The sequence below is a fragment of the Salmo trutta genome, chromosome 18 (genome assembly GCF_901001165.1).
Source record: "Salmo trutta chromosome 18, fSalTru1.1, whole genome shotgun sequence".
Lineage (NCBI taxonomy): Eukaryota > Metazoa > Chordata > Actinopteri > Salmoniformes > Salmonidae > Salmo > Salmo trutta.
Genome location: NC_042974.1, coordinates 35,839,543 through 35,861,339, shown reverse-complemented (window position 1 = coordinate 35,861,339; position 21,797 = coordinate 35,839,543). Strand labels below are relative to the sequence as shown.

The 21,797-nt window shown below is 41.9% G+C and overlaps 1 protein-coding gene across 1 annotated transcript in view; it reads right to left on the bottom strand.

Moving 5' to 3' along the window:
• Positions 1-17,754: 17,754 nt before the first annotated feature.
• The window catches only part of LOC115153239 (inhibitory synaptic factor 2A-like), a 30,977-nt gene continuing 26,934 nt past the window's right edge, over positions 17,755-21,797 (bottom strand). Inside the window, exon 4 of the mRNA XM_029698469.1 lies at positions 17,755-20,235. Within this exon, the coding sequence (XP_029554329.1) occupies positions 20,052-20,235 (184 nt within the window). The 3' untranslated portion in view covers positions 17,755-20,051. The remainder of the gene's footprint in view (positions 20,236-21,797) is intronic.

The window sequence follows — 21,797 nt, the reverse complement described above, 5'->3', positions numbered from 1 at the left end:
GTCCAAATAGTTAGCGTTCAGTAGGCTCCCACAAAATGAGGTGGGCAGTGTAAAGTCACGCCGAAAAGCTAAAAAAAACCTAGTAAATAATCTATTTATGTTTGTTCAAACATGTCAAACGTTGTTTAGCATTAATCTTTTGGTCCATTTTTAACGTGAAACATCAGTAAACATCAGTAATATTTTCACAAAACCTTTCAAGTGTCTAGAATAAACGATTATGACAAAGATTTATGCGCAGGCGCAAAAAATGAAGTGATGACGTGTCAACTTGTAAGCATTCTAATTCGGTCTGTATTCATGACAGATGCGTCAAACAACTTTCTAAAGATCGTTGACATCTAGTGGAAGCAGTAGGAGTTGCGAACTGAATCCTTTCTCACTATGGTATCTATAAAACAATGACACTAAATAGTACAGTCACAAAATTCTCATTTTTTTTAAATCTATTTTTCACAGGTTTTTGCCTGCAATATGAGTTTTGTTATACTTACAGACACCATTCAAACTGTTTTAGAAAATTCAGAGTGTTTTCTATCCAAACCTGAACAATAATATGCATATTCTAGCTTCTGAGTTGGTGTAGGAGGCAGTTAAAAATGCGCACATATTTTTTTCCAAAATTCTCAATACTGCCCCCTGGCCTCAACAGGCTGTTTTGTTTTGCTGACGAAGCAAGCTTGATTTCTCTGCTCTCTACAAATTAGATCACCTAAGTCATCTTTCAAATAATTGCCTGGTTTTGGTTTTGAGATATGAAAAGCAAACAGAGGACCTACTTCCTTCCACATGTAATGTCAGTCTGTAGATTCCGCACCAATAATATGAGAAGATTGGGATTATTTTCAGTCTCAGTGACCCATGGTATTTCCTCCAGTGACTCTTGATCCACAAATACCATGTGCTACCAGGGTTTTAAACTGATAAATAGGTTAGCTTTGATTAATGTTATATGGACACCTATCAATCTTTCTCCCTCCAGCATACACTGAGCTGTGAGCACATGACAGTTGGTATGTTCTGGTCTCTATTGATTTACATGGGAAAGAGTGTGCTCAATGTCAACTCTAGATCAAGTTCTACTCTCAAATGTAGATCTTTTTATCCCATCACACCTTATTAACTTACAGTACATTCCGATTGTAGAGCCAAAAACATATATTTCGCTTGAACTTTTGAACTTCAGCGTACTGTCATATCTAGTTGTATGACCTTTGCCCATTTTAGACAGACCTTCCACAGTACAACCGGGTATGGATGGACTTGACAAGCAACCTCACACCCCTCATCCAAACACATCAGCTACGACACCTGGTAAAAGAGGTGAGAAACCATATGTATCTCAGTCAACAATCAAATACAGTTGATTTTGGCTTCAGCAGTGATGTGACTTTGTATGTCTGGGCTTGTGATGGCCATACTAACAGACACATTGTTGTAAACAGATGCCCGTGCTGAGTCCCCATCACCTGAAGGGCCATCGGAAGCTGACTCACCTTGGTCTATGTCTGGCAGGAGGGGCAACACCTGCCGGCCCAGGTAAAAAACAGCTCAGCATTAACTTTAACCTCAGACTTGAACTATGTCCCATTGATTGTTGGCATTGTTTGTGTTGATTAAACTCTCCCCAAATTGCTGGCTCTGCCCTACTGGCCGGTCTCCCAGAGACTCGGCCTGCCCCCCATTCTGACCTATTTTTTTAAATTTTATTTTCACCTTTATTTAACCAGGTAGGCAAGTTGAGAACAAGTTCTCATTTACAATTGCGACCTGGCCAAGATAAAGCAAAGCAGTTCGACAACATACAACAACACAGAGTTACACATGGAGTAAACAACATACAGTCAATAATACAGTAGAAAAAAATAAGACTATATACAATGTGAGCAAATGATGTGAGATAAGGGAGGTAAAGGCAAAAAAATGCCATGGTGGCAAAGTAAATAAAGTATAGCAAGAAAAACACTGGAATTGTAGATTTGTAGTTTGAAGAAAGTTCAAAGTTCAAATCTAAATAATATGGTGCAAAGGAGCAAAAATAAATAAAATAAATAAATACAGTAGGGGAAGAGGTAGTAGTTTGGGCTAAATTATAGATGGGCTATGTACAGGTGCAGTGATCTGTGAGCTGCTCTGACAGCTGGTGCTTAAAGCTAGTGAGGGAGATAAGTGTTTCCAGTATGTGTTTAAGATGTTTAAGATAAGTGTTTCCACCTATGCAGACTCTGTTCTGGCCAAATGGAGACTAAATGACCTACAGGGTGAGCTGGGCCTTAGAACCTTACCCCCTGGTCTGTCACTACCCCATAACTCTACCCCTTTGAACACTTTCCTTTCAACCCCTACCCAAAATGCCACTACACCCTTATCCTCTACCATCAATTCTACTAACACCACAGGACCATGTACTGTTTAGGAAACAAGTGTATTGACGTCAGTGGAGGCTGGTGACTTGAAACATTGAGGAGGATGGGTGACCCACAGTATAGGAGTGTAACACACAGAGACGACAAAGTGTTTCAAAAATCGTCAAAGACTAATTATTTAAACCTAAAGCATTTAATAAAGACATTTATAGTACCATATTATGGGGAATGGGAATGAGAGGGCTACTTACAGTGTTGGAAAGGGATCACAGCAGTGATTGAACGAGGGCATGAGTTGAGGTGTTTTGAGGCTTGACCAGCGCAGGACAGGATTTGATTGGGAAGAAAAAAAACAATAACACAACACACTACACATTTAGACAAAAGAGCTAAGAATGAGTTAGTCCAAGCAAGGAGTAAAATCATTGATGTGTAATAATGTGATTGTGTGTGTGTATATGTGATTGACTCTACATACAGAAATGAGAGAAAATGTATAGGGGTACTCACAGTACTTGGAGGGGAAACATTCAATGTGCCAGTGGATGAGCGGGCACATGAGACGTGGCTTCAGTTCATGTCAGGAGAAAGGTGACAAAGGTAGTGGAGTAGTCATCACCTCTTAAATCAGGGAACAGGAGGGGTCTTATATCAGACAAATAGCAGAGACATTCCATTACAGCTGTGCCATCGTAGGTTTGGACAATGACTTTCTCTATAAACTTAAATTCAGACATTTCAAAATTCATAAAGTCTAACACAGCATCTCGCCCACTTGACACATCACAGTATCCCAAGAAACTTTCCTGAATAAAGCCCTGATCATCCAGTTTTTCTTATATGTTAACATAACTAGGGAAACTCTGGACCCTATAAAGGTGTGACAGTGAATAATCAGTTGTAAAAAGGTTTTATAAGGGCTATGATGGGACCAGTTTATCATAATTAGATCACATGATTTTTAAAAACTGAAAAATAAACTCCTGGCCCTGGGGGGGATGAGAACCCTGTCAAACTGCAGCAACCTTATACTTGTTCATATAAATTATATTTAGACTAGATTAGGAGGGGGATTTCCTCTACCCAGACCACAACTGATGGACAGTAGAACTCACAGGGCTGAGCTTGCTTTATGCATGTTTGCATTATGCAGGCCTATGCAACTGTAGGCCTTGCAAAACGTTTACTCATGTCCGTCATCACTATTATTTTGATTCATTCATTCATTCCAGTTAATCATTTTGGATTAAAAACGTATAGGCTGCCTAGCCAGCCCATTTTTGGATATAAACTAAATTTGATAACATTCATATTTTCTCTTGACACACAAATGGCCTATAAATACATAGCGTTAACAATTAGTTTACCCTGGCCAGATGGACAGGGCGCATAGGGCTGTATGCAGCTGCTCTTATTAGTAGCCTACAGTTGATTAGACTGAAGAATTGTCTTGTTTTCATCCCATACACCATTTCAGATTTCTAATGTTTAGGTGTAGCCTAGGTTGCTGCAACATTTATATCATGAGTTTTGGCTTGTGTCTGTCCGGGGTGATTGTGTTATCATCTTTGCTAAATAAAAACCGGAGGAAAGTGGAAAGCCTACTTGAGCACACAGGAAAAAAATGCACTGCGTCAAACTCTCTAATATTTTAATGGATGATGCGATGGAAGCTATCAAATCATTCGGAATTGTTTTCAACATCCCAGAAAAGACAGTCGAAAGTTTGATATGTTCAGCAAGTAAAGCATCGTAACGTTAAATTACCTCGGCAAGCTCCTTGTAGTCGGCGGAACTTTCCATCTCGTCCTGTCCTCTAAAAGCAAATTCTTGCATGCCCAAAAACGCAGGCAAGACCAGTAATACAGGCGGCTTGATGAAAGGCTCCCTGTTAACCAGCTAAACTTTTGATACCAGGTGATATTGAACGCCCTCACCTTTTCATCTTTCTTCATGAAACTGATCTCAGGCAGAGGTCGACCCTCGCTTTTAATTCGCACCTTTTCCATGTACGCCAGAGAATGAAAGGGGTTCTTCATCAAAAAGTCCACAACATTTTCGGCAGCGTTGGTCATTCTGGCACAGAAAACTGCACACTTGCGCTGGTTAGCAAGGCAATTGCACTAACTGGACACAAAAATACAATTCTAAAACCAATAAAACAATTTATAATATACCTATTCAGTCTACTGTAATTTGAAATAACTAATTTGAATTGAATAATAACCAAAAAATGCTCAACTATCACCTTTCACTCCTAATCTCTATCCAACAATGTAACCAAATTCTCAACATAGAACCCCCATAATGCTCTGTGGCACAATCCCAATACAACTCAATAGGTTCATTCTCTGATCCTAATTCTATGATTGGATGTCAAGTCATACTGCAAAAGCTTTGATTGGTTGGAGGACGTCCCCCGGAAGTGCTCATAATTACCATGTATGTCTATGGAAGGGGGTGAGGCCTACGAGCCTCTTAGGTTTTGTATTGATGTCAATGTAGCTAGAGGAGGACGAAAGCTAGCTGTCCTCTGGCTGCACCATGGTGCTACCCCAGACAGTGCTGTTGAAGTTACTGTAGACCTTCATTGCAAAAAAATGATGTAATCAATTATTTGGTGACATATGAATATATTTAATATAGTTTTATTTAAAAATGATAACTTTTTGGGTGGTCCTCCCCTTCCTCCTCTGAGGAGCCTCCACTGATTGACATTCTTTCTTAAACTTGTCATTTCAGGGACATGGAGATTAGGTGAATATGACAGATACACTATCATGACAAGTACATTTGAATTTATCTCCTGTAAATTCCTGTTTTCGGTTCTGTTTTTATGTGGTTTCCATGCAATATTCATGTGGTTTTGAATATAGGAACTTGGATACACTGTTCTATTTCCATGGGGGAGAAAGCTGTAAAGGCTTCTTCCTGGTCTCTCTCTTGATGGAGAGGGTTGCTGGCTCAGGAATACAAGAAAGTATATGTGTGTCTCTGTCTTTCTTTCTCTTTATCTGACTCTATCTATGTATCTCTCACAGACTTTGTATCTCTCTGACTTTCTCATTGTAACCCTGTTTCTCCCTCTGTCTCTTTCTGTCTTTGTGATCTCTTCAGCAAGGGTGCAACTTTGGTTTTAGAGGTGGGGGGACATCATTTTTCGGGGGACTTGGCTCCCCCTTTTCTGCTATAACAGCCTCCACTCTTGTGGGAAGGCTTTCCACTAGATTCATCCCACAGGGGTTGAAATCAGGGCTTTGTGCTGGCCAGTCAAGTTCTTCCACATGGATCTCAACAAACAATTTCTGTAAGGACCTCGCTTTGTGCACGGGGGCATTGTCACGCTGAAACAGGAAAGGGCCTTCCCCAAACTGTTGCCACAAAGTTGGAAGCACAGAACTGTCTAGAATGTTATTATATGCTATAGCGTTGATTTCTCTTCACTGGAACTAATGAGCCTAGCCCGAACCATGAAAAACAGCCCCAGACCATTATTCCTCCTCCACCAAACTTTACAGTTGGCACTATGCATTCAGGCAAGTAGCGTATTCCTGGCATCCGCCAAACCCAGATATGTCTGTAGGACTGCCAGATGGTGAAGAGTGATTCATCACTTCACTGCTCCAGAGTCCAATGGTGGTGGGCTTTACACCACTCCAGCTGGTGCTTGGCATTGCGTATTGTGATCTTAGGCTTGTATACGACTGCTCGGACATGGAAACCCATTTCATGAAGCTCCCCACTAACAGTTCTTGTGCTGATGTTGCTTCCAGAGGCAGTTTGGAACTTAGTAGTGAATGTTGCATCAAAGGACAGATGATTTTTACGCGCTACATGCTTCAGGACTCAGCGGTCCCGTTCTGTGAGCTTGTGTGGCCTACCACTTCGTGGCTGAGCCATTGTTGCTTCTAGACAGGTGGCATCCTATGACTGTGCCACGTTGATAGTCACTGAGCTCTTCACTCAGGTCATTCTACTGCCAACATTTGTCTATGGAGATGTCATGGCTGTGTGCTCGATTTTAAACACCTGACAGCAACGGGTGTGGCTGAAATAGACAAATCCACTAATTTCAAGGGGTGTCCACATACTTTTGTATATATAGTGTAACTCTGTATAGTGCTATCGTAGATGGAGTGATAACCCCATGCTTCAGGAGGGCTGCTGAATGAGGGTGTGGGGGATGAATCAATGATGTTGTCAGGGGGAAGTGCTGCACAGAGTTCCACCATTTAAAAAAATATATAATTATTTCACCTTTATTTAACCAGGTAGGCTCGTTGAGAACAAGTTCTTATTTGCAACTGCGACCTGGCCAAGATAAAGCATAGCAATTCGACACATACAACAACACAGAGTTACACATGGAATAAACAAAACATACAGTCAATAATACAGTAGAAAAAAGAAAACAAAAAGTCTATATACAGTGAGTGCAAATGAGGTAAGTTAAGGCAATAAATAGGCCATGGTGGCGAAGTAATTACAATATAGCAATTAAACACTGGAATGGTAGATGTGCAGAAGATGAATGTGCAAGTAGAGATACTGGGGTGCAAAGGAGCAAGATAAATAAATAAATACAGCATGGGGAAGAGGTAGATAGATGGGCTGTTTACAGATGGGCTATGTTCAGGTGCAGTGATCTGTGAGCACCAGCTACTCTGATGGCAGGTGCTTAAAGCTAGTGAGGGAGATTTGAGTCTCCAGCTTCAGTGATTTTTGCAGTTTTTTTGCAGTTCCAGTCATTGGCAGCAGAGAACGGGAAGGAAAGTTGACCAAAGGAGGAATTGGCTTTGGGGGTGACCAGTGACATATACCTGCTGGAGCGCGTGCTACGAGTGGGTGCTGCTATGGTGACCAGTGAGCTGAGATAAGGCGGGGCATTACCTAGCAGAGACTTGTAGATAACCTGTAGCCAGTGGGTTTGGCGACGAGTATGAAGCAAGGGCTAACCAACGAGAGCGTACAGGTCACAGTGGTGGGTAGTGTATGGGGCTTTGGTGACAAAATGGATGGCACTGTGATAGACTGCATCCAATTTGTTGAGTAGAGTGTTGGAGGCTATTTTATAGATGACATCGCCGAAGTCGAGGATCAGTAGGATGGTCAGTTTTACGAGGGTATGTTTGGCAGCATGAGTGAAGGATGCTTTGTTGCGATATAGAAAGCCTATTTTAGATTTCATTTTGGATTGGAGATGCTTAATGTGAGTCTGGAAGGAGAGTTTACAGTCTAATCACACACCTAGGTATTTGTAGTTGCCCACGTATTCTAAGTCAGAGCCGTTCAGAGTAGTGATGCTGGACGGGCGGGCAGGTGCGGGAAGTGATCGATTGAATAGCATGTATTTAGTTTTACTTGCATTTAAGAGCAGTTGGAGGCCACGGAAGGAGAGTTGTATGGCATTGAAGCTCGTCTGGAGGTTAGTTAACACAGTGTCCAAAGAGGGGCCAGAAGTATACAGAATGGTGTCGTCTGCGTAGAGGTGGATCAGAGAATCACCAGCTCAAGACCAACATTATTGATGTATACAGAGAAGAGAGTCGGCCTGAGAATTGAACCCTGTGGTACCCCCATAGAGACTGCCAGCGGTCCGGACAACAGGCCCTCCGATTTGACACACTGAACTCTATCAGAGAAGTAGTTGGTAAACCATGCGAGGCAATCATTTGAGAAACCAAGGCTGTCGAGTCTGCCAATAAGAATGTAGTGATTGACAGAGTCGAAAGCCTTGGCCAGGTCGATAGAATACGGCTGCACAGTAATGTCTCTTATCGATGGCGGTTATGATGTCGTTTAGGACCTTGAGCGTGGCTGAGGTGCACCCATGACCAGCTCTGAAACCAGATTGCATAGCGGAGAAGGTACGGTGGGATTCGAAATGGTCGGTAATCTGTTTGTTAACTTGGCTTTCGAAGACCTTAGAAAGACAGGGTAGGATATATATAGGTCTGTAGCAGTTTGAGTCTAGAGTGTCACCCCCTTTGAAGAGGGTATGACCGCAGCAGCTTTCCAATCTTTGGGAATCTCAGACGATACGAAAGAGAGGTTGAACAGGCTAGTAATAGGGGTTGCAAACATTTCAGCAGATAATTTTAGAAAGAGAGGGTCCAGATTGTCTAGCCCGGCTGATTTGTAGGGATGAGATGTTGCTTCAATATATCCACAGAATTTTCCTTTCCTCATGATGCCTTCTATTTTGTGATGTGCACCGGTCCTTCCTGCAGCAAAGCACCCCCACAACATGATGCTGCCACCCCGTGCTTCACAGTTGGGATGGTGTTCTTTGGCTTGCAAGCCTCCACCTTTTTCCTCCAAACATAACAATGGTCAGTATGGCCAAACAGTTCTATTTTTGTTTCATCAGACCAGAGGACATTTCTCCAAAAAGTACGATCTTTGTCCCCATGTGCAGTTGCAAACCGTAGTCTGGCGTTTTTATGGCGGTTCTGGAGCAGTGGCTTCTTCCTTGCTGAGCGGCCTTTCAGGTTATGTCGATATAGGACTTGTTTTACTGTGGATATAGATACTTTTGTACCTCTTTCCTCCAGCATCTTCACAAGGTCCTTTGCTGTTGTTCTGTGATTGATTTGCACTTTTCGCACCAAAGTACGTTCATCTCTAGGAGACAGAACGCGTCTCCTTCCTGAGCGGTATGATGGATTCGTGGTCCCATGGTGTTTATACCTGCATACTATTGTTTGTACAGATGAACGTGGTACCTTCAGGCGTTTGGAAATTGCTACCAAGGATGAACCAGACATGTGGAGGTCTGATTTCTTTTGATTTTCCCATGATGTCAAGCAAAGAGGCACTGAGTAATACATCCACAGGTACACCTCCAATTGACTCAAATGATGTCACTTAGCCTATCAGAAGCTTCTAAAGCCATGACATAATTTTTGGAAAATTCTGTTTTAAGGCATGTGAAGAGTGTGCGAAGCTGTAATCAATGGCTACTTTGAAGAATCTCAAAAAGAAAATATATTTTGATTGGTTTAATACTTTTTTGGTTACTACATGATTTCATATGTGTTATTTCATAGTTTTGATGTCTTCACTATTATTCTACAATGTAGACATTAGTAAATATAAAGAAAAACCTTTGAATGTCCAAACTTTTGATTGGTACTGCATATATGTATATACTGTTTATATGTAACCGAAAGTTAGTGATGTATCCATTTCAGTGTTGACTGTGTGTAAGTCATGTCTGTGAGATCAGTGCTGTCAAGGTTGTGCGCTACTGGTGGAGGAGTCAGGTGCAGGAGAGCAGAGAGTTGTGAACAGGCGCACACTTTATTTAGGCAGAGGCAATAAAACAGACAGACGCCAATGCGTAAAAACCTCCAGCCAAAGGTAAAATGTGCAAGGTGCGAAACAGTCACAAAAATAAGCAAATGTTTAACAATTAAACATCCTTCGTGAAATACCACTGAAATACAGGGGGAAAACCAGCCTGGCGCGTAACAAGAAACACGTAACAAAAACAATTTCACTCAAAGACATGGGGGGGAACAGAGGAATAGGTGTGCAGGGAACAAGACAAAACAAATGGAACAATGAAAAAATGGAGCGGCGATGGCTAGAAAGCCAGTGACGTCGACCACCGAACGCCGCCCGAACAAGGAGAGGAGCCGACTTCAGCGGAAGTCGTGACAAGTGCTCTCTGGGTGGCATCACGTATACTCTTTAACAAGGGCAGTGCCCTGGAGCCGCCGGTGCCAGTGTCATCCAATGCTTGACTATAACTTCAGTTTTCTTGCTTAGGTAAACACTACATAGTTCTTCTCAATATTATTACTCAAACTAGTTGGAAATCAAGTTCTGGCAAGGGTCGACCCACTTCCAACACTGCCTGGGGCATTTGTGTAAGATGATCTACTTTACTAGGAATAACCAAGCAAACGATGTAGCGCTATCAACTAAGCCGACACAGTTAAATGCCTTATATGCCAGTTATTTATGACCTAACAACACAACTTTATGGTTGTGGAAAAATGACAACCTAAGACATTCATCTCCACACTAGCGTAAGGGTGGCGGCAGGTAGCCTAGTGGAGCGTTGAGCCTGTAACCGAAAGGTTGCTGGATCGAATCCCTGAGCAGACAAGGTAAAAATCTGTCATTCTGCCCCTGAACAATGCAGTTAACCCACTGTTCCCTGGTGGGCTGTCATTGTAAATAAGAATGTGTTCTTAACTGATTTGCCTAGTTAAATAATGGTTAAATAAAAAAAAGCATACCAGACAGAAATGGGAAAACATTGATGCTTTGTTGTGTGACACTATAGTGGTGGTTTCTGTCATAGGTATTGAATTGTAAACTACTTTGTCTTGTTACCTCCATTGTGGGGCTCCAACTCTACCCAAAGTGCATCTTAACCTGCTAGTAGTTATGGGATTCTATGCTTGAGTAGAAACCCTTCGGTGTGATGTAGGCTGGCTTACAGTAGATAGACCACATGGATTTACCAGCCATGCTTTTGTATGGGGTCTCAAATGGCCCCCAAATAATGTTTATTAACTGATGTGTGTTATGGTTATCTCTGTGCAGTAGTGGCCATGGTACTGGGTCGGCTTGGTAAAAGAGATTGAAAGTGAATGGTACTGTGATGTTCACAGGACACTAACAGGATAGGAGACCTGGCTGATGCCAATACAAATCCTTCACTGATGTGGTAAACTGCAGTTGGCTACATGCCTCAGCATTGCTTCACATTTCAACTCTAAATATCAGTACGCAGTTTGAGAGGTCTTCCCTTATCCAGTAGCCTTTATGACTAGATTCAGATCAAGCGTTAACCGGCGATAGCCGACACCTTCATAGCTGATGTTTTGGAGGTGTTTGAGGTGTAACTGCATTGGAGCTGTCAAATTGGTGAGCCGCTGCTCTTGATCATTGTCACAAAACCACACCCGTCCTACTCGCATCAGAATTCAAAAACAAGAAAGTGTAAGCTATAGAAATAATTACGCTAAAATTGAAACCATACACAAAGTGCATAATTTGACCGAATAATTAGGAAGCGGTCATAATTTCATGGAGTCTGTGAAGGAAGAAACCACATGGAAAAAGTGGCTAGGAAGTTAGGTCCCAATAACTGATTTCACCAAGTCAAATGAATAAATGTATTGTGTTGAGGTTTCATGATGCTTGAATCTAAACCAAAGTAGATAACATTAAGCTTGTTCTATACATCAGGTTGGGTCTCTATAAGATTCAATATGAGGTCCTAAACCTTGCATGAAAGTGCATCCTTGTAGCTGTGTGGGTTAATATAGTCAAAATGTTTGCCTTCGGGTAAATTGAGCCAATGGCTGAGTCAATGGAGAGTTGAGCAAATTAAAGTGCATGGCTTATGTTAAAAGTTTTGCCTGTGTTAAAAGATGCTTAAAAAATGTAAAAGACCAAAAAGCGATAGTGTTAAATTGTTTTGGGGAAATAAAGTTTTAAAAAGTTAGTGGTCATATTTTAGTCAGTACAGAAATTTGTCGGCGGATTAATTTTCCCTCTCTCGCGGATCAATATATCCCCCCCAAAAAGCTATATTTTCAGAACTGTAATGTATACATCAATTCTGATTATTTCCAGGGATACACAACATCCTGAAATATACTGCTCAAAAAAATAAAGGGAACACTAAAATAACACATCCTAGATCTGAATGAATGAAATAATCTTATTAAATACTTTTTTCTTTACATAGTTGAATGTGCTGACAACAAAATCACACAAAAATAATCAATGGAAATCCAATGTATCAACCCATGGAGGTCTGGATTTGGAGTCACACTCACAATTAAAGTGGAAAAACACACTACAGGCTGATCCAACTTTGATGTAATGTCCTTAAAACAAGTCAAAATGAGGCTCAGTAGTGTGTGTTGCCTCCACGTGCCTGTATGACCTCCCTACAACGCCTGGGCATGCTCCTGATGAGGTGGCGGATGGTCTCCTGAGGGATCTCCTCCCAGACCTGGATTAAAGCATCCGCCAACTCCTGGACAGTCTGTGGTGCAACGTGGCGTTGGTGGATGGAGCGAGACATGATGTCCCAGATGTGCTCAATTGGATTCAGGTCTGGGGAACGGGCGGGCCAGTCCATAGCATCAATGCCTTCCTCTTGCAGGAACTGCTGACACACTCCAGCCACATGAGGTCTAGCATTGTCTTGCATTAGGAGGAACCCAGGGCCAACCGCACCAGCATATGGTCTCACAAGAGGTCTGAGGATCTCATCTCGGTACCTAATGGCAGTCAGGCTACCTCTGGCGAGCACATGGAGGGCTATGCGGCCCCCCAAAGAAATGCCACCCCACACCATGACTGACCCACCACCAAACCGGTCATGCTGGAGGATGTTGCAGGCAGCAGAACATTCTCCACTGCGTCTCCAGACTCTGTCACGTCTGTCACATGTGCTCAGAGTGAACCTGCTTCATCTGTGAAGAGCACAGGGCGCCAGTGGCGAATTTGCCAATCTTGGTGTTCTCTGGCAAATGCCAAACGTCCTGCACGGTGTTGGACTGTAAGCACAACCCCCACCTGTGGACGTCGGGCCCTCATACCACCCTCACGGAGTCTGTTTTTGACCGTTTGAGCAGACACATGCACATTTGTGGCCTGCTGAAGGTCATTTTGCAGGGCTCTGGCAGTGCTCCTCCTGCTCCTCCTTGCACAAAGGCGGAGGTAGCGGTCCTGCTGCTGGGTTGTTGCCCTCCTACGGCCTCCTCCACGTCTCCTGATGTACTGGCCTGTCTCCTGGTAGCGCCTCCATGCTCTGGACACTACGCTGACAGACACAGCAACCTTCTTGCCACAGCTCGCATTGATGTGCCATCCTGAATGAGCTGCACTACCTGAGCCACTTGTGTGGGTTGTAGACTCCGTCTCATGCTACCACTAGAGTGAAAGCACCGCCAGCATTCAAAAGTGACCAAAACATCAGCCAGGAAGCATAAGAACTGAGAAGTGGTCTGTGGTCACTACCTGCCAAACCACTCCTTTATTGGGGGTGTCTTGCTAATTGCCTATAATTTCCACCTGTTGTCTATTCCATTTGCACAACAGCATGTGAAATTTATTGTCAATCAGTGTTGCTTCCTAAGTGGACAGTTTGATTTCACAGCAGTGTGATTGACTTGGAGTTACATTGTGTTGTTTAAGTGTTCCCTTTATTTTTTTGAGCAGTGTATATGTAGATGTCCTTGTTAGAAAGAATACTATATTTCCCTTGATGGAGTGATGCTGACTGTAAAAAAATGCAAAATTTACCCCACTCTTCCCTAAATTACATTTCACATTACGGTGTTCAAACTTGTAATGGCTCTATGGGATTTCTCTCAATGCGACTCTGTGCAGCCAATGGCAATGTCTGCTTTAGGTATAATACCAGGAGCCAATTGTGGATTGGACAGCTCTAACGCAATTCTACCTCTGACACTGTCAAAACAACCGCTATGCTGATGTCGTTAAAGCAGATCTGATTGAATAGAGCCCTAGATATCCCGGTAGTGGATAGAGCGAGGATGGGCAGACATGTCATCATTGCCTGACTTTAACCTCCAATTGCGGGGATGTGGGTGATGAAGGGCGATTTTCTATTCCATTTTATTTTGCTTGGAAAGGTAACACGTAAAAAAGCCCAGCTTAACTCAGACACTATAATGGTTCTTAGGGACCTGAGCCACTGAGCTTGTGTCAATGATCCAACCTGTTTCACCATGGTAACCATGGTTTCACTGTACTGTAGCTGGGGGAAGTGAGGGATGGGGTGATATAGGAAGGAAGGTAGAGAGGTAGAGAGAGGGAAATTACACCCTTGAGTTTAGTCGTCCAAGCTGACGGCATCTGGGCTGCAAGTGGCAGGCTGGAAACTGGCCAACCTCAGGGCATGCCAGTTGTGGCCCTGCCAGAGAATGAGCCAATCACATTTAGAGAAAGAGAGAGACTTCTGAGAGTGACTAGGCAGACCTCAAAGCAATCCAACACTGCAGCCGAGCCCTGTTCATGCTAGGAGTCTTTATCAACAAGACAGGGAAAGGAGCATGGATTAGGAGCTGTACAGTAGCATGTTGATGTACCAATTGGTTCTCAGGTGGTCTAAATACTGTATGTAGTCCCTGTCTTAGGTCAGTTAGGATCAACACTTTTTTTTAAGAATGTGAAATATCATTTATTTCAGCTTTTATTTCTTTCATCACAATCCCAGTGGGTCAGAAGTTAGCATAAACTGAATTAGTATTTGGTAGCATTGCTTTTAAATTGTTTAACTTGAGTCAAACATTTCAGGTAGCCTTCCACAAGCTTCCCACAGTAAGTTGAACGTGACAGAGCTGGTGTAACTGAGTCAGGTTTGTTGGCCTACTTGATCACACACGCTTTTCCGTTCTGCCCACAAATTTTCAATAGGTTTGAGGTCATGGCTTTGTGATGGCCCCTCCAATACCTTGACTTTATTATCCTTAAGCCATTTTGACACAACTTTGGAAGTATGCTTGGGGTCATTGTCCATTTGGAAGACCCATTTGCGATCAAGCTTTAACTTCCTGACTATTGTCTTGAGATGTCGCTTCAATATATCCACGTAATTTTTCTACCTCATGATGCCATCTATTTTGTGAAGTGCACCAGTCCCTCCTGCAGCAAAGCACCCCCACAACATGATGCTGCCACCCCCGTGCTTCACGGTTGGGATGGTGTTCTTCGGCTTGCAAGCCTCCCCCTTTTTCCTCCAAACATGACGATGGTCAGTATGGCCAAACAGTTCTATTTTTGTTTCATCAGACCAGAGGACATTTCTCCAAAAAGTACGATCTTTGTCCCATGTGCAGTTGCAAACCGTAGTCTGGCTTTTTCATCGCGGTTTTTGAGCAGTGGCTTCTTCCTTGCTGAGCAGCCTTTCAGGTTATGTCGATATAGGACTCATTTTACTGTGGATGTAGATACTTTTGTACCTCTTTTCTCCAGCATCTTCACAAGGTCCTTTGCTGTTGTTCTGTGATTGATTTGCACTTTTCGCACCAAAGTACACTGGGGCAAAAAAGTATTTAGTCATCCACCAATTGTGCAAGTTCTCCCACTTAAAAAGATGAGAGAGGCCTGTAATCTTCATCATAGGTACACTTCAACTATGACAGACAAAATGAAAAAAAAAATCCAGAAATCTCTTTGTAGGATTTTTAATTAATTTATTTGCAAATTATGGTGTAAAATAAGTAGTTGGTCAATAATAAAAGTTTATCTCAATACTTTGTTATATACCCTTTGTTGGCAATGACACAGGTCAAACGTTTTCTGTAAGTCTTCACAAGGTTTTCACACACTGTTGCTGGTATTTTGGCCCATTCCTCCATGCAGATCTCCTCTAGAGCAGTGATGTTTTGGGGCTGTCGCTGGGCAACACGGACTTTCAACTCCCTCCAAAGATTTTCTATGGGGTTGAGATCTGGAGACTGGGTAGGCCACTCCAGGACCTTGAAATGCTTCTTGCGAAGCCACTCCTTCATTGCCCGGGCGGTGTGTTTGGGATCATTGTCATGCTGAAAGACCCAGCCACGTTTCGTCTTCAATGCCCTTGCTGATGGAAGGAGGTTTTCACTCAAAATCTCACGATACATGGCCCCATTCATTCTTTCCTTTACACGGATCAGTCGTCCTGGTCCCTTTGCAGAAAAACAGCCCCAAAGCATGATGTTTCCACCCCCATTCTTCACAATAGGTATGGTGTTCTTTGGATGCAACTCAGCATTCTTTGTCCTCCAAACACGACGAGTTGAGTTTTTACCAAAAAGTTCTATTTTGGTTTCATCTGACCATATGACATTCTCCCAATCCTCTTCTGGATCATCCAAATGCTCTCTAGCAAACTTCAGACGGGCCTGGACATGTACTGGCTTAAGCAGGGGGACACGTCTGGCACTGCAGGATTTGAGTCCCTGGCGGCGTAGTGTGTTACTGATGGTAGACTTTGTTACTTTGGTCCCAGCTCTCTGCAGGTCATTCACTAGGTCCCCCCGTGTGGTTCTGGGATTTTTGCTCACCGTTCTTGTGATCATTTTGACCCCACGGGGTGAGACCTTGCGTGGAGCCCCAGATCGAGGGAGATTATCAGTGGTCTTGTATGTCTTCCATTTCCTAATAATTGCTCCCACAGTTGATTTCTTCAAACCAAGCTGCTTACCTATTGCAGATTCAGTCTTCCCAGCCTGGTGCAGGTCTACAATTTTGTTTCTGGTGTCCTTTGACAGCTCTTTGGTCTTGGCCATAGTGGAGTTTGGAGTGTGACTGTTTTAGGTTGTGGACAGGTGTCTTTTATACTGATAACAAGTTCAAACAGGTGCCATTAATAAAGGTAACGAGTGGACGACAGAGGAGCCTCTTAAAGAAGAAGTTACAGGTCTGTGAGAGCCAGAAATCTTGCTTGTTTGTAGATGACCAAATACTTATTTTCCACCATAATTTGCAAATAAATTCATAAAAAATCCTACAATGTGATTTTCTGGATTTCTTTTTCTCATTTTGTCTGTCATAGTTGACGTGTACCTATGATGAATTAAATTACAGGCCTCTCTCATCTTTTTAAGTGGGAGAACTTGCACAATTGGTGGCTGACTAAATACTTTTTTGCCCCACTGTATGTTCATCTCTAGGAGACAGAATGCGTCTCCTTCCCGAGCGGTGTGACGACTACCTGGTCCCATGGTGTAATATTGTTTGTACAGATGAGCGTGGTACCTTCAGGCGTTTGGAAATTGCTCCCAAGGATGAACCAGACTTGTGGAGGTCTACAATTTATTTTCTGAGGTCTTGGCTGATTTCTTTTAATTTTCCCATGATGTCAAGCAAAGAGGCACTGAGTTTGAAGGTAGGCCTTGAAATACATCCACAGGTACACCTCCAATTGACTCAAATGATGTCAATTAGCCTATCAGAAGCTTCTAAAGCCATGACATACTTTTCCGGAATTTTCTAAGCTGTTCAAAGGCACAGTGAACTTAGTGTATGTAAACTTCTGACCCACTGGAATTGTGATACAGTGAATTATAAGTGAAATAATCTGTCTGTAAACAATTGTTGGAAAAATTACTTGTGTCATGCACAAAGTAGATGTCCTAACCGACTTGCCAAAACTATAGTTTGTTTACAAGAAATTTGTGGAGTGGTTGAAAAACGAGTTTTAATGACTCCAACCTAAGTGTATGTAAACTTCCCGACTTACATTTACATTTAAGTCATTTAGCAGACGCTCTTATCCAGAGCGACTTACAAATTGGTGCATTCACCTTATTCAACTGTATGTTCCGTCAACATTGTGTTGTATCATATTGTCATTGCCTTGCAATTCACATAGTATACCTTAGAATAATGTCAGCACACCTCTTATAATTATATTGGTTTTTATTGAAAATGCATTTGTTTTAAGGTAAAAACAGTACAAAATGCATAATATTGCAAATCAATGAATTGCACTTCCTTAAGCTATGTGTCTGTCCTTCAATATGCTACAAATGTAGGATCTTAATTTGATCACTGTTTTGTTGCGGAGAACTTTCCTGCACAGCAAGAAATGTACACTTGTTGTGTATTTGAGGTTTAAAAAGGCTTCTAAAGTTTGTAATATCCACTTTAAAATGTCAGACTTGATTTGCCTAATGAAAAATCTATCAACTCCTACAAAAATGTTTATTAATTATAATCCACATAATAATTCACATTGCCTGTTTCTGCAGGTGTATTTTCCATCAGTAGCAAACTTGCTCAAATTAAGTTCCTACATCTGTACAGTAATATTGAAGGACTTGGTAACCCAGTCAAAAATAACAAATGTGTGATTGAATCAGTTTTTGTCAGTGTGACATTTTTTATGTGAGATTGAAATTATTAACCATAAATATTAGGTGCAATAAGTGGATGGTTTAAATTGCTACATCAAATGAATCCATCTGATCCAAAGTCACTATTCGTCAAAGGCCTAGAAATATAAAGATTGAATACCCTACATGCTTATGTATACTGTAAATAGCCCTTCTTTATTGTTGTAATTTCAGTGCATGGATTGCTTCTTCTGGGTCGTGAGTTGATTTCAACCCTAATGTAATCATATAGGAGATAGTAATCAAAGGTGTTTGGTGCTGATCAATGTTAATCAAAATTATTGGTGAGTTGCAGAATTATAGCATTTGTGAAGGACCATATGTTCTGTGATGATGATCAGTTGAGTCAAGTGAGTTAGAATTAAGCAATAAGGCCATTATACCACGGCTAAGGGCCGTTCCATACAGCCCTTAGCCGTGGTACATTGGCCATAAACCACGAAGCCCCGAGGTGCCTTATTGCTATTATAAACTGGTTACCAACCTAATAAGAGCAGTAAAAATAAATGTTTTGTCATACCCGTGGTATACGGTCTGATATACCACGGCTGTCAGCCAATCAGCATTCAGGGCTCGAATCACCCAGTTTATAATGTGAAATGCATATTCCAGAGAGAATAGTGATGCATTTCGTCTTGTCCTTACAGTACATTTCCTTTCTATGGGTTAGAGTAAGTTAATGAGATGTTAACCTGTGTGTAAGTGAAAGGCAATGACAGCTTTGTGCATGTAAATTGATAAAGAAGTGTCAAAACCATGCTTACTTTTTCAACTGAAATTCAATAAAAAGCTCTTAAGGTATTTTCATAAAATAGTCTGCTGCATGTTGAATAACACAGTAATAAGAAACTTGAATATGTTATATAATATAATCAAGAAACTTTAATATGTTAAAATAAGTCTATATTTTTTCTATATGCAATAGTCAAAGCTTGGATTCAACCCCTATTTCTGCACATTGATGGATTAGAACAGCTTTGAGGAGAACTATAACCTTGACTATATCCTGTTTCTAAAAAACAAAACAGTCTAGGATCCCATATATCGCAATCTTCCTTTACATACTCCTGAAGTGCATGTCTGTGTGCAGAGAAAGAGAAAGAGAGAGAGCGAGACAGACAGAAAAAGGGAAAGAGAGAAAGGGAAAGAAAGGGGAGAGAGAGTAACTGGGCTCTCTCAAGACTGGAGAGAAGAGGCAAGAAGGGTTCATGTAGAGTCGGTTCACTAATATAGTGTAATGTACTGTATATAACTTCTTCTTCCATGATGTTCTCAGTCTCCAAATGTTTGTGCTTTTCCAACAGGCTGATGTACGATTAAAGTAGCTTTTCAGAGAAACAGGCCTTCCACATGGTGATTCCTCTTCTGGTCAAGCAGAGACCAAAAAGGTGTGCCATTGGAAATCATTTTAAAAAAGTGAGAGAAACATTTGCCGAGTAAATAAATAATATCCATCTTCATATTTTGGGCTACATTTCATGATGACAAAAATATATCCAGTCTCACTATGTAGTTCTGCTAACCTTTAGCCAGGGTATAAGTTGACCTTCTCCGGTTTTGAACCAAAAACTGAAGGCTTGGCAGACTCTAAACCTCCATGAGCTAAGATTGTTTAAAAAAAATCCCCCGTTGATTTCTAGTGCAGTTCCAACTTAGAATCCTGATTTAGATAATTTACTGTTATCTGATTATCCATTTCCAGTAGCAGAACATCTACTGTTGTGATAGATCCCTTTGAGGGAAGATAGTAGATGTGTAAAAACAGATCCAAAAGGCCATTCCAAAAGCCAAGGTCTTCCCTAAGTTAAAGGAACCAGAGTTTCCAGCGACCATGCTTTTTGGACTCTGTCTTGGACTTGCGTTTGGGGGTTGAGGTGAACACCTCGTGGGGGTAAGGCAGAGCAGGGTATTGAGAGTTGTCCAAGGGGCACAGTCTCTTAATCAGGGGCTGTAACTTGTCCTCCTGCTGCTTGAAGTCCAGCTCCACACTGCAACACAAACAACACAATCACATTGAGTTAACACAATAACATATAATAAAACACAATCTTAAATTATAGCATACAATGATGTTCTGGACAATTCTGTGCTTCCAACTTTGTGGCAACAGTTTGCGGAAGGTCCTTTCCTGTTTGGAGAAGGTCCTTTCCTGTTTCAGCATGACAATGGCCCTGTGCACAAAGCAAGATCCACACAGAAATGGTTTGTTGAGATAGGTGGGAAGAACTTGACTGGCCTGCACAGAGCCCTGACCTCAACCCCATCAAACACCTTTGGGATGAATTGGAATGCCGACTGTGAGCCAGGCCTAATCACCCAACATCAGTGCCCGACCTCACTAATGCTCTTGTGGCTGAACGGAAGCAAGTCCCCGCAACAATGTTCCAGCATCTAATGGAAAGCCTTCCCAGAAGAGTGTAGGCTGTTATAGCATTAAAGGGGGGACCAACTCCATATTAATGCCCATGATTTTGGAATGAGATGTTCGACGAGCAGGTGTCCACATACTCCCCAATTAAGGTGCCACAAATGTTCTGTGATATTTTCCTTCTCTTAGAGACGGAAAATACTAGAATTTGAAGCTACTGTGGAAAGATGGTTCAATCCTTTTTCGTTTAAGCTTTTAGAGTACCAGAATTTAAGAGATGGATTAACATTCAAACCAGTCTTAATTGTGGGTATCACAAATTGAACATGAATGAAGCAGCTCAAATATGAACCATGACTCTGCACAATCTGGTACATTGGATTTTGATCCCATAAAAGTGATTTTAAGTTAATAATATGATTCAGGAGTACTGCCAATTCGCCGGCATTCAATTTGTCCGTTTATAATCCAGGGCAGTCGCTAGCCATAGGCTCCAGATGGATTGTTTGGGGAGTGCACAGTACAGTCTGATAATTCTCATAGCACCGCAAATCATTTCCTCTAACACTGAAATTTACATTTTACATTTACATTTTAGTCATTTAGCAGACGCTCTTATCCAGAGCGACTTACATTAGTGAATACATACATTTCATTTCATGCATTTTTTTCTTGTACTGGCCCCCCGTGGGAATCGGACCCACAACCCTGGCGTTGCACACACCATGCTGGCGTTGCAAACACCATGCTCTACCAACTGAGCCACAGGGAAGACCATGTGTACTGGGTGTGACATCAGACTAATGTATATAAAAAGTATGAACATCTGTATGTTTCAGTGCATAGTGAAGGGTATTCCCTGACATGATACAGTATGTCCATCTAGTAGTTGGGATGTGGGTCGTTTCTGATGTCTGATTTCCTCATCCTCTGCTTTAATCCCTGGCTGCCATCATCCGATTCCATTCGGGCACTGAGACTAAATATCTCACTGCTGGGAGAACCACAGAGCTTTATCCCAACCAAATGAAATCATTCACAACCCGAGCAGGCCCAGACGTACTACATCTATAGCTATTGATTAAGTTAATCTATTTATTTACGTATTATCATTGGCATGTGTAATAAATATGGAAAATACTACTTTGGAATGAGTAAAGTATGATTCATACTGTCATACCT